The 13,984-nt window shown below is 44.0% G+C and overlaps 2 protein-coding genes across 2 annotated transcripts in view; one reads left to right on the top strand and one right to left on the bottom strand.

Annotated features, from left to right (window-relative positions):
* Nucleotides 1-7,782, bottom strand: part of LOC145402253 (uncharacterized) — a 31,088-nt gene extending 23,306 nt beyond the window's left edge. Inside the window, exons 1-2 of the mRNA XM_080274377.1 lie at nt 7,470-7,782; nt 1,111-1,224 (exon numbers count right to left, since the gene is read on the bottom strand). Coding sequence (XP_080130503.1) covers nt 1,111-1,224; nt 7,470-7,782 — 427 coding nt within the window. The remainder of the gene's footprint in view (nt 1-1,110; nt 1,225-7,469) is intronic.
* A 5,376-nt stretch (nt 7,783-13,158) lies between these two features.
* LOC145402259 (protein zyg-11 homolog B-like) overlaps nt 13,159-13,984 on the top strand; it is a 47,112-nt gene continuing 46,286 nt past the window's right edge. Inside the window, exon 1 of the mRNA XM_080274385.1 lies at nt 13,159-13,167. The gene's annotated coding sequence lies outside the window, so the exon portion shown is untranslated. The remainder of the gene's footprint in view (nt 13,168-13,984) is intronic.

Raw genomic sequence — 13,984 nt, forward strand, 5'->3', positions numbered from 1 at the left:
TTTAGTCCGTGCCACCGTCCCCCTGTACCCGTAACTTGCCGTTATGCAAAATCTACTACCCATTAATACAGATACCCTGGCAATACCGATTTCAGCAATGACAACCCACTTTTCTATTTTACCCGGGAAGTTTTGTGCATCATGCAGTATTTGTGTCTAAGTGACAAGACCGACGAATGGATAGATTAACTGAACTCTGATAATTCCCAGTATAGTAAGTAACTGATCCCTTATAAGTGAGGATTTTTATTCTCTTGCTGCCACGATAGTAGTACTCTTAGGCTATCCTAACGATTCATTCATTCATTCATTGCCAGACGCCATGTATCCCAAACGCGGTGGCCAAGGGCTTAGAGTTAATTATTTTACAGGAAGGGGCACTAATCCTCACCAACCCCACTAATGATGAAGCTGAATAATTACCATCTAACTCCGTTACACCCTTCACGTACATCCGGAACTTTTAGAGTTCACAAGACAATCGGGATATCAAGGCAAGGGAGAAAGAAGACATTGAAAACCTGACAATGAAATCTACAGTATTACTATACTTCTGCACTATAACACATGCATAAGTAAAAAAAAAAAAAAACATTCTTACGCAAGACATTTCGTAAGTACGTAATGCTAAAATCACTGCACACCATACTTAAATGTGAAATGGTCGAAATAAAATATACTGAAGGTCCATGAGCGAAGCTCTCCTCACACGTTCTCTTCACTGTCTCTCATCTTTTTGAAGTTCGTTGGCTCGGCTCTATCTGAAGCAGAGTCACGAACTAGTGACACTAGTTTCAACCTAGCGATTCATACTCACCATTCCCAGCTTCCTAGCTTAGTAATCTTACGTAAAGTACAATTACATACAAAAGAGAAGTTCTACCAAATAATCTGAATAACAGCAAAATATGTAACAATTCAGTGACAACTGATACGCAGTTGGGGTGTAATCCCACTTGTCCAAAACCCTTACCAAAACCAAGCTGAACGAATCCATTGATATACCACGACTAAAAACAAAAGTCGTCGAAGATGAGGTTAATAGGCTAACTTAAGGGCTGTAAATAAAACCTTCAACGATAACTAAAAATACTGAAAACTTTAACCAACCCTGCGTTTTTGTGACGCAATCGTCCTCTGGTACACACGTCAGGAGTGGACTCATACACTCATCCCTGAAGATTCTGTGGGGGGCGATGTAGTGACCACCACCTCCACCGTAACCTGCATGCCACAGTAAAGTACATTAGTGCTACTTTCCATTGTAATAAATCACTTAACCATTACATGGTCTGCAGTATTCGAGAGCTTCACTACGTTGCATATGCCAAGTATCAACCATTAAAATTCTGTAATGCCCAGATTTACTGTCCTGATTGCAAGTATTGTCATTAAATTCAAACAGACCTTAGATCAGTTACTCCTCCTTACTTTAGGCTATATGCTACAGTACAAACAGCGTAGAGATTTTGTTGCCGTTAAATAATTCGTTAACGTTAGAGATGAATAAATTTTAAACTGGCGAGACTGCAAACAGATCCATTAGCTATCTGCAAAGATTAATAATCTGTATAATTAAAGTACTGACCAAAAGACCTAGGCATTCCTTCCACACCGCTCCCCGCCACCTGCAAGCAAAAGAAAAAATGTACGAGTAATGTAATTTTGATGCTGCAACCGGGGTGCGCCCGTTCCGCCACCACATCCCGTTTCGTGACCAGTCATTAAATGACATTTCAGACATTATGTTTTGACCCTCCTCCCCTCCCCAATTCGCTCGTTTGTTAGGACCCATGACTTACCAAAAACAATATGGAATGAAGATGGCTATAACGAATTAGAGGCAAATAAACGGTTTTCTACATCTTAGTACCCTTACTACATGGATAGGCATCTACCTTGTTAGCTGCGGAGCACAACTAGAAGTCCTCATCACGACGAGCCCCTCGGGTTCTTCAGTGATAGCAAGAGTATCACAGTGGACATTTTGTTAGGGTATCTATGCGATAGAGTGTAGTTAGGTTTAGGCTTAGATTTCCAATTTTTAATCCACAGTACAGTTTGAATTACAGCATTAACAATTTTAATATTTTTTTTGGGTAAATGGTAAACTATCCACTGGCTAGTCACCGATGCTCACGGCACTGAATACTTGATGAAAGTCAAACTCCCTTGAATGGTGACTGCAAACTACTGTTACCCTCTAATTTCTATCTACCAATCTATTGCCAGACGTCTTAATCCCGTAGGGGATGGCCTCAAACATCTCTTCCATTTCGCCCTGTCCCCCGTCATTTTACCACCCTGCTCCCAGCTCACCCCCCCCCCCTCTCATATCTCTCCACTTCATCCCTCCATCTCTTCCTTGGCCTCCCTCTCCCTCCCCTCCACCTCAATCACATACACTCTCTTCGCCAGTCTCTCGCTTTCCGTGCACTTCATATGGCCAAACCACCTCAATGTATTTCTCTTAACGCTTTCGATCACATCTACATCTACACCACAACACTTTCACTTCCTCAGTTGTCAGTCTGTCTCTCCATGTGATTCCATGTGCTCCTCTCACGCAACTCATTTACACTGCTCACACTCTTGACTTGTGTCCCTCCAGCAAGGTCCAAGCTTCACTTCCTCTACATACAGTAACAAAATACATCCCAATCGTCCCAAACAAAGAAGGTATCAAATATTTTTACTATACAGTATACCCTTCCAAAAAAGTATCTGCCCCATTATAGCGAGTTATCATTCTGAAGCATGAACGAAGCATTGTAATATATGGGGTTTCCTGTAATCACAACTGCAGATATCTTTGTAACTATTAGAACTCAAAATTGCAAAAAGAATTAAACGCTGTGGTATAAGTTTTAAAGCACATTTATAGACTCATGTGTGTCCGCGGAAGCCGCTCATTTTCACCACCGTACCTTAAGGGGCGGATGGTTTTGAAGGGGTGTACATATTACTTTTGTGCTAATGACTTGGGGACATAACAGCCAAAATATTGTCAACAAACGAACAGCTTTGTGACGAAGTGGGTCTCCTATAAAATTTAATGACAACAGGGTGAGCAAATGAATTTTATCCATAATCCAAACGAGGATGCGAGGGGCGAGAAAAGCGATCAAGTATCCAATGAAAATAGCCAACATTCATCATACCTCTAATTATTAGTTCCAACATTCAGGATCATAAGAGAAAGCACCTTGAGCATCGATTTAAAAAAAATAATAATAATAATTAGAGCACGTTCAGCATCAGAGTATCTGAGCAGAAGATTTAATGGTGGTGAGAGAGAAAAAAAAAGTATGGGAAAGGGGTAGTCCACCATGATCGCTTTAACCATATATGTATATATATATTTTTTTTTTTGTTACACACTTGCCATGTACGCACACTGCTTCAAAAAATCTCACTGCACGAAAACCTAACACGCCCACATTCGGTCTTCTAAAGTATAGCGACAATAAATGTTACAAACTCATTTGCATACCAATAGGGAGGCGAGGCCATGCCATAGCAGCCACCAACACATAATTCAGGGATTAACTAATGCACTCTCAAACCGCAATCAGCTGACTAAAGCTCCTTACGCTTTCTCTTCCTCTCCTCACCTCGTCCCTCCTCCGTCAGTTCCGGTGCTTCTCGGTTTCTTTTGACTCTTCGTTTTTTTCATTGCTTCTCGGTCTGTCTCGATTCCTCTACGTCTACTTCCACACTCTTCTGCTCGTCTCGAAACTCTTCCGCCTGTCTCGACTCTTTTCCTTCTTCTTTGACTCTTCTCCATCTGTTTCAGCTTTTTTCCGCCTGTCTCCACACTTCTCCATCAGTTTCAACTCTCTTCCGCCTATATCGATACTTCTCCAGCTGTTTCGACTTTTTCCGCCAGTCTCGACATTTCTCAGTCTGTTTCGGCACTTCTCGACGGTTAGCTCTTGTTCTTTAGTTTGAAACATTTAACCCATTAAGGTCGGTGGCATTTCTTTTATTCTTGCTACCTACAGACGATTTATTGTAGTCTTATCATTGTGAAGGACTGAAAAGGTTAATGAGGCCATTCTTACGAAACGCCTCCAGTTCGATAACTCAATCTTGAGGTGAATGCAAACGCCCAGCGATAGCAAAACTAAAGAATGCATCACCGGATTGGAGGGGGTACTTTGAGCAAGTGTTATCAGTAATACCTGCAAGCCATGGACTTATGTTGTTAGAGCTGTTCTGAAGACGTATACAGATGTGACTTTCTTTAGTTCAATTAGGTACTGTGTATCTTATTCTTGCCATCCCCCCACAATACACAATTTTAATAGGAAGTACGGCGTATCCCCACTCTTTTGATAGGGGGGTACGGCTTAGGCCACAATCTGAAGAGAAAAAAAGATACTTTGTTACATTTTTATGTGATGTCAGACATCCTGTTTGATCCCTGTCCATGAAATCGACCAGCTTTGTGTGTGTGTTCTTATCTAATTGTTCTTACCAAGTTGTATCTTTACAAGAATGAGTCAAGCTTGTACTGTCCCGTGTATTAAAGCAATTTTATCATACATATCCTTAAATTTATTAATAGTTTTGGTACACACTATTTCATTCGGTAGTGCATTCCACTGATCAGTTGTCCTCTCTGGGAAACTGAATTTTATTACAACTTTATCACCTCCCTTATCATGCAGTTTTTTGCAGTGTCCTCTTGCTGATGCTTCCACATACAGTAGGTTATATACTCATTTATGTCAAGTTTCTCTTTCCCTGCGATGCATTTATATAGCATAATCGTGTCTCTTCTTTTCCTTTTCTCTTGTAATGTTTGTAGGTTCAGTTTTTCTAGTCTTTCTTCATAGCTTATATCCCTTAATCCTGGTACCCATCTTGCAGCGACCCTTTGTACATTTACAATCTTATATACGTGTTTTTTTGAAATTTGGATTCCAGACTACTGATGCATACTCCAGAGTTGGTCTGATGAATGATGTTATAATCTTTCTCAAATATCTTCATTAATAATTATATCTGAATGCTATTCTCATATTAGCAAACAGTGAATACATGTTCCGTACCCTCTGATTGACGTGGTCAGCCGGAGATAGTGTGTTATTATAATCATTCCTAGGTCCTTCTCCTTTTCTGATATGTGTAGGGTTGAACTTCCTAGCTTATAATTCCAGTCTTTGGTCTTTTTCCACTTTCACCAGACTTAATTACATGGCAACTGTCCACACTGAATTCCATTTGCCATCTATTGCTATATTCATGAAGCTTATTTAAGTCTTCTTATAGCTCTCTGGAAGAGTCTGTGTTTGTAATTTTCCTTTGTATTTTTGCATAATCAGCAAACATGTTTAGACAGCTTCTATTTCCAATGTTGCTGTCAATGTCATTTCTATATACTGAAAACATAACTGATACCAGCACTGAGCCGTAGCTGCTGAACCTCGCTAGTTACTTCCCTCTATGATGGGTTATTTCCCCTTAGTACTGTTCACATTTCCCTTTTTCTGAGAAAATCTTGCATCCAACAGCACAGATTACTGTACCTTAGATTCCTCCTTGATGGTACAGTTTCCATAAACGTCTTTGGAGCGATATTCTGTCAAATGCCTTTTTGAAATCTAAATAGATACTGTCTACCCACCCTTCTCCTTTCTGTAGTTTGCAGCTCAGTCATAGTAGCTTAATAGATTAGTAACATGACTTTTCCTTTCTAAAACCGAACTGTCTTTCTGTTATCATATTGTATTTTTCTAGATGGTTTACTCAAATTTTTCTTATCAGTATTTCTAGTTATTTACAACACTGGTCAGGGATACTGGTCGGTAGCTGAGTGGATTTTGTCTATTTCATTTTTTGAATAGGGGAACAAAGTTTGCGTTCTTCCAAATATCAGGTTGTTTACCTTGATTTAAGGGTTTCTTGAATATTAAATACTTTGGTCTGCTTAACTCTTATGTCCATTCATGTAGCTGCCAATCTGAAATTTCGTCAGGACCATTTGTTTTTCCTTAGTGTAATTTACTCAAGTCTTCCTGTACCTCTAGTTCCGATATTCGTATATCTGTGTTTGCATGCATGTTCCCTATCATCTCTTTCGAAATTACTTTCTTCTGTGAAAACTGATTGGAATTTATTGTTAAGTACTTCAGAAATATCTTTTTCTTGGATATAGGTTACCCCATCATCCATAATGGACAGCATTTTATCTATAACTTTGGTTTTGCATTGGATGTAGCTGTAAAACAGTTTCGGTTGATCACTACTTTTATTTATAATGTCTTCGTCAAACTGTCTTTGAGCTTCTATCATTATCCTTGCATTATCATTTCTTGCCCCTTTATAGCTGTCACATGCCCTCTCACTATTGTATCTTCTGTATCTATTCCACAGCAAATCTTTTTTTTTTTTCTTTTGCTTTTTTACATTCTGTAATAAACCATTTCTTTATCCTTATCTCTTTCTTTGTGCTGAGGGATATAATTCTGTAGCCTAATCCTGCGCCATAAAATTCACAGATTTTTCAATATATAACATTTATACCTTGTCCTTTAAGCTCCTTTTCCCGATCTGTTTCTATGAAGTACTTCTTTAGGTCATGATAGTTGCCCATTTTGTGGTTTAGGCACTTTTTTTAATTTTCAGTGCTGCTAACTATATCATATGCTGTCCTGAAGTTGCAATTTAATACTGCATGGTCGCTTTTGCCTGATGGAGGGTGATATAATTGATATGTTGTCGATATCATTATCATCCCAAGTGAATAAAGGATCTAATAATGATGGATCTTCTAGTCCTCTTTTTCCGGTGTTTTCCTTTACATGTTGTGTTAGGAAAAACTCCTGTACAAGATCCAGGAGATTTGATCCCAGCAACATTCATATCTTCTTACATCTAAACTAAGTATTCCAATTCATATTTGTATTAAAATCACAAGTTAATATAATTCTTTCAAATTTCTCTTCCATTCTGTGTAGTAGGGCTCTTAACCTCTGAATTGTACTTCCTACCAGGTCTTCATATTCGCCTCTTTCCCAAGTGTGTGTTTTGGGTGGCAGGTATAAATTTGCCACCACTGTTTGCCCTTCACATGTGTTAATCGCTACTGCAATTAATTCTGCATGTGAGGGTATATGTAGTTCTATCTCTTTGACTTGTAGATTTGTCTTTGTTAATATAACTCCTCTTTTTTTTCTCTTTTTTTTTTCAAATTTCTATCTCTTCTAATATATTGTATTCCTCAAAGTTTAAGGACCCTAAGGGGAGGCCACGGACAGGGTGAAGAAACACCCACCCCTAGGGGGGACCACTGACAGGGTGGTGAACCACCCACCCCAAGGAGAGACCACGGGGAGGAGCGTAGAGTACATGGAGGGCCCGGGCCAGACATTCCCACGTCCCCCACCATCATGTACCCCTCTTCCCCTCAAGCAGACCCAAGCAGAGTTACGCCGTGCTGGTACACTAATCTCCAGCCATACTAGCACTCGCCAGGATCGGGTTGGGACTTGTTTTCATACAGTCCCAGGTAGCACTGCGTGCGATGATGGCCACCATCCGCACTGGGGAGAAGTTGGCCACCATACGTTTCTCAGCTACTACCCCCTGCAGGACCGCAGTGACAGCCACCGTCCGCGCCGGGGAAGGGTCAGCCACCTTACGCCCTTCACCTGCAGCATCCGCTAGGAACAGCACCGCAATGACGGTCACCGTCTGCACTGGGGAGAGATCGGCTACTGTCCGTCTCTCGGCTGTGACCCCAGAGAAAGGCAGAACCGCAGCGACAGCAACCATCTGCGCCGGGAAAGGATAAGCCACCATTTATCCTTTGTCTGCCAGTTCCACAGGGAGCAGGACCGCGGCAACGGCCACCGTCTGTGCCGGGGATGGGTCGGCCACCGTACACCCTTCACCTGCTGTCCCAGGAGTTAGTAGAACTGTGGCTACGGCCATCGTCCGCTCCGCGGAGGGATCGGCCACCATACATCCCTCATCTGCTACCCCTGTGACGCCCTTTATGGAGGATGTTCCTTTCTTGCCTCACCCATCCAGAGGCCGAGCGGGACACCTTTCTCTCTCTCCCCACAGAGACAGTTTCCCTGCGGAGTTGCAGCTGGAGATCTGGCGAGGCTCCCTGGTGAGTCTGGGGATCCGTGACCTGCAGCCAGCGCCTTGGTGATGCCCCTCACTGTCGGACTCCCGAAGGAAGGGATGCTGCAGGCAGCCCCCGACAGTGGCTCGACCCGAGCGAGACCACAACCCTCAGTCACCCAGGGGCGCCCCAGGGAGTCCGAGGCGTGACCTCCCCGGTCCCATCGGCAAGCAGTCCTCCTCCAGGAGCGGGCGCAAACAAGTGTGCCTGCTTGCTCTGTTCGGCCCAGTCCCGAGGGCCGACCTCCCCACTGAGGCCCCACTAGGGAAGGGCCTCCCTCCACGCTGCCCAAGAGCCCACTATGGATGACCTGGCCCCTGGCAGTGGTCCCGTGCCTCCTGCTGGAGGGCAAACCTGACGAGACCCCTCCCACACCTGGATGACACCTGTGATAAGCCAAAGTCCCCAGCAGCCCAAACCAGAGTTCTCCTTTCTTATTGTGCATTTAATCTGTACAGTGTGTTGTGTTGATATTGTATTAAGTACTGTGTTGACTCTAATGCAATATACGTGTAAGGTTGGTTGACCCGAGTTTTTATACCCTCTTCCTCTAGTTGCATGCTCTAGATCTAGTCTCAAAGGGAACCCCAGATCAGTCGCTCGCGCCCAGAGGACAAGAAGTTGACCTCTGAACGCGTAACAAAACAATCATCTTAATCATGTTGTTCATAGATTTGCCATATTATGAATCTACTACCTTCCTTTTTATTAGTCCCTATTGTTTATATACTGTACCATCCCCACTTTTAACTCGACTATTTTGTAAAAGAAATTTACTCTCTCTCCTTCTGACCTCTTCATTTTTTGTTTTTGCTTCATCCCTCTTTTCCTTTAGTAACCCTCATTCCTCCTGAATTATGCATTTTTTTTATACATACACTTTTAAATTCCTCTTTTTCCATGAGTTTGTCTGCATTTTTTAATATTTCCTCTACAATGTATGTGTAATTCACCGGGTCGGTCAGGATCACTTGATGGTCGTGATCGTCAGCTTTTTGCCCTCCCGGAAGGGAGCTGAGAGCTCATATAGTCCGATCTAAGGGCAAGGCTGTGACCTTCACACACGCACACACCCGTCCCCTTGCTCAAGGGGGACAGTAACCACCCACTTCGTCAGTGAAACTTTTCGCAACCTGAGCGAGGCGCGAACTCCCGTCCACCAGTTGGCAAGCGAGAACGTTACCACTGCACCAGCGAGCGGTGTGTGTGTGTGTGTGTGTGTGTGTGTGTGTGTGTGTGTGTTTACCTAATTGTATTTACTTAATTGTGTAATACAGGATCTGAGCTAAGTTCGTGTTGTCCCATCTCTTCTGCAATTATTTATTATCCAACCTAGATTTAAACACATGGATGCTCTTTGTTCGCACCACCTCCTCCTCCAAATTATTCCAATTGTCTATAGTTCTTTTTGGAAAACTAAATTTCTTTACATCACTAAGGCATCGACTCTTCTTCAACTTAAATTCATGTGCTCTTGCTCTTCTATTATCTTTCACAGAGGTCCTCTCTGTCCACACATCTAGTCCTCTTACTCCTTTAAACATTACAGTTAAATCTCTCTCTCTCTCTCTCTCTCTCTCTCTCTCTCTTTCAGGTCCCTCAAGCTTATTGTCAGTTTTGTAGCTATCCTTTGTATTCTTTCTAGTTTACTGGTATGTTTTATCATGTGTAGTGACCATAATCACTGATGCATATTCTAGTCTCGGTCGTATCATGGTCACTATAGTCGCGGCGCACAACTCTGAGGTTGTCATTATCGTACCCTGGCAACCTTCCTGTCAACTGTGCTTCCGATTTCGTATCATATTATACACGAATCATACTATTATACACGAATATATTATGCACGAATATTATTATACACGAACATATTATACACGAATCACAGGCGTATCATAGTATACACGAAATCGGAAGTACAGTTGACGAGTAGTTTGTCAGGGTAAGATAATGACAACCTCAGACTTATGCGCCGCGGCTATAATAACTCGCTCAGCATCTCTTCATCCATTTAATTTAATGCTACTCTCATGTTGGTCAGTAGTCCGTAAGTTCCTCCAGTAATCCTGTTTATGTTTCTTTGGCAATGGGTTATCTTGTATGCAGTGTATGGTCACACCAAGGTCCTTTTCTTCATTTGCCTTCCTTATCCTCTCTCATCTTATATACATACCTTGGTCTGTTTTCACTGACTCTCATTTCCATTACATTTATTAGTACTGACTTCCATTTTCCACATTTGACTCCACTTGCAGAGTTCATCTAGAATTCTATATCTTTTTGTAACTCCTTACAACATAGTTTTTTCACCAGCAGCAAATGAACTCATATAAATACTCCTGGGTTACAAGTAATACACAGGGGCAACAGAGTACAAGTACAAGTACTGCACAGGGGATGTGTACACACAAGATCTATGATATATTAAGGGGGCTCACAGTATTACACAGAGGCACGACACTCTGGACAGAGGAATGTGGTTCACATAGGGGCTATAGCACTAGGGATGGGACACGAGTGTTGCACAGTGTTGATGGCACCACAGGTGGGCGCTGGGGCTGGGGCGCACAGAGACTATGTCGCAGGTAAGCACAGGTGGCAGATCGGTGTGGGAGGGGCGCCGTCAGGGGTGTGCTTCAGATAGGGCCACAGGTCCCGGGCGGCATGGTCAGGAGTCTGGTGTAAGCTGGAGGGCGGTGTGGTGGGCGGCCCTCTCCTGGCAGGGACCCTGGGAGTGTGGTGGCCCTATGGACTGGGGCTGAACAGGGCTAAGAGGCACCCTGCATGATGCCTGCCCTTGGCCGTGGTGGGAGTCCTGGAGGAGGGTCTGGGCTGGTCCAGGCCTGGGGTTGGCTGCGGGAGGTCCCTCAAGGTCCAAGGGCTGCGATCTCACCGGGAGGGGAAGGCTGTCAGGGGTTGACTGCGGTCACTCACCCTTGGGAAGTCCGTCAGCTGCTGGGGGTGTTGAAGGCTGAGCTGCAGGGACAGAACACGCAGGCTCATAATGAGTCCGCTCCAGGTACTCTCCGACGGGGGCCCTGTTGGGGAACAGTCTCCACTCTTTGTAGAGGAGGGGAGCAGGAGGGGCATCTCGCTCGGCCTCTGGAGGAGCAGGCTGAGCCAGAGACTGCGCCCTTGTAAGGAGCCTCCTGGTTAGTGGAAGAGGGACGACCGGTGGTCTGTCCCTCAACCTGGCAGGACTGATGGACCCTACCAGAACTCCACTCTAGGGCAGAGGAAGGAGGTCAGGGGGACACTCCTTCTGCCTGGCAGGTCCGAAGGACGCTACCCAGGTTCCCTTCCAGGGTAGTGGATGAAGGAGATCCAGGGGACACTCCTCCGAGTCAACAGGTCCGGGGGACATTGTCGGGGGACAGTAGGAGGAGAAAGTTCGGCAGACTTTCTGGCTTCTGCGATGGGTCCGATGGACTCTACCGCCCTCTTGCTGCTGGGGGAAAAGTGCAGCTGGGGGACGACCGGTGGTCTCTCCCCCGGTGGCAGGTCCAGTGGACTTTACCACAGGCCCGCCACCCTCCTGGGGACTGCAGGCAAAGGTCGTCTGGCTGATGGTCCGAGATGCCTGCACCCGAAGGTGGGTGGCAGAAGAAGGTGATCCGGTAGACGCTCCTTCTACAGTAGATCCGGTGAATACTACTGTGCCACTGCTCCCCTAGGGAAAAGTACTGTAGGTCTAAGAGCACCAGAGGTCGCTCTTCCTCTTTTGGAGGCAGGTCCGGTGGACTCTGCTACCAAGGGCCTACTTGAGACTGTCTTATGACAAGTCCCAGCCCGAGTCTGGTGAGCGCTATCCCCGTCAGAGGGTAATGCACCTCGTCGATGCACTTCCCGTGGGTCAGGCTGAGTGGAAGAGAGACATAAGGTAGCTGGGGGTATGAGCCTGTGGGGAAAAGTACTGGAGGTCTACGAGCACCAGAGGTCGCTCTTCCTCTTTTGGAGGCAGGTCCGGTGGACTCTGCTACCAAGGGCCTACTTGGGACTGTTTTATGACAAGTCCCAGCCAGAGTCTGGTGAGCGCTATCCCCGTCAGAGGGTAATGCACCTCGTCGATGCACTTCCCGTGGCTCAGGCTGAGTGAAAGAGGGACATAAGGTAGCTGGGGGTATGAGCCGGTGTAGCGCGGGGACACCTGTAAGCCTCCCCGTGGCCTCCTCTTGGGGAGGAGTATCACCTCCCCATGTCCTCCTGGGCCCCTATTCAAAAACGTTCCTAGGAAAGTCCTGAGAACTGCTCTCAGCTGGGACCGTGTCTTTGGAATCGATTCATAAACACTACCTAGGGGTAGTGGTTTCGTGGTCGCTCCGTCGGTTGGGTATTTCAGTGCCTGTACTTTAAAGTTATTCATGTTTCGTGAGCCCCTTCTTGTCAGACAGTATTTAGGCCTGAATGCTACAACGATTGGGATAAGTTTACTTATAATTATTTTCTGCTTTAGTTTAGGCAACCAGTATTTCGTCATATAGCCTAACCAACTTTGCATGTACTGCACGTGTTCAGTTTCCTGATGGAGTTAGGAATTCGTAGATAAACTGGTATAAACGGACATAAAAAAAAAAAAAATCCTACATCACATTGGAGTGCTTAGATTTTACCATACTGTATACGTCGTCGCACATTATTTAAAATATTAAAAATATATATATAGTATGAACAATCCTTTGTTTTGGCTGTTCTTGTAAAGTGCCTTTTTATGCTCATATACTGTATATTAAAACTATTTACCTATTACCCTTACACATACTTTAGCATATTAGACATAAATGGCTTTACAGCATTGCAGATTAACACAGACTTGCAATGCTGTTCCACTATTCAATAAAGGATTACAGCTGTTCCAAGTGGATGTAGATTTTCATTGTCAGACTTAAGAGTAGTTTAAAGTGTTCAAGGGCTAATTTAAAGTGTTCGAACTCTTTAAATCTGTCAAAACAAACCTCCGTATAGCCACGAGGGGTCAGATATCTATACTCCTCACAAACTCCTAAAGTGGGTCTTAGCGCTGGTCCTCTGTGAGTTATTTTATATTTTTCCTAATTTATTCAAGGGGATTTCGTAAGTTCGACGTATGGACTATTATTAGTTGAAGATGAAAATTTGTCCCTGCATTCTCTTGGAGATCCATATGGCACTCAGTTAGGTAATGGAGAGCTTGTAATTTTTCGTGAATTTTTGCTGCGAAGCCTAAATATAGGCATTTACAAGTGTGTTAAGATTGTTTATTGGAAGGTTTGTTCAGCCATCCAGTCTATACTTGCCCTGAGCTAGATTCTTACCCCACGGAAACGGAAGAATGTAAGCCCATGTGTGGAAAGTTATTGTTTTTCGTTTGTGTGTGTGTGTGTGTGTGGTTCTGAAAGTGCAGGATTGGAGACATTGTTTAGGTCAATAGATATAATTTTGCAGTTCTCATCCTAGTTTGTTTGATTGCTAGACTTTGTGTAGGCTGTACTAGAAAATAATGGCTTGTCACAAAGCAATCTTTGTTGGAGTGAAGCATATATACTTTATCACAGCCATTGATTTTGCTGTTGGACAATATGGTTTTCTGGGTTAGTTTGTTGTTGGAGACCCATGGATTTTTAATATGACAATATGTTCTCTCTGGCATTGTTTGTTGTGATTCAGTCAACTTTGACCATTATTATTGTCAGTATAACTGATCCAAGTTATGCCTCCTCCCCCCATCCGATGAGAATGGGGAATTTAGGGTATTGGGTGAGGGAGCACGGCTGAAACATGTTATTTGCTGTAGAAATAAGGGTAAGAATTGATGGAATAAAACAAAAAACTATTGTTAACCCAACTGCCCCAGACTCCCCCTGATGG

This window comes from Coenobita brevimanus, chromosome 57, assembly GCF_032717465.1.
Source record: "Coenobita brevimanus isolate Jiangsu-jjx chromosome 57, ASM3271746v2, whole genome shotgun sequence".
NCBI lineage: Eukaryota > Metazoa > Arthropoda > Malacostraca > Decapoda > Coenobitidae > Coenobita > Coenobita brevimanus.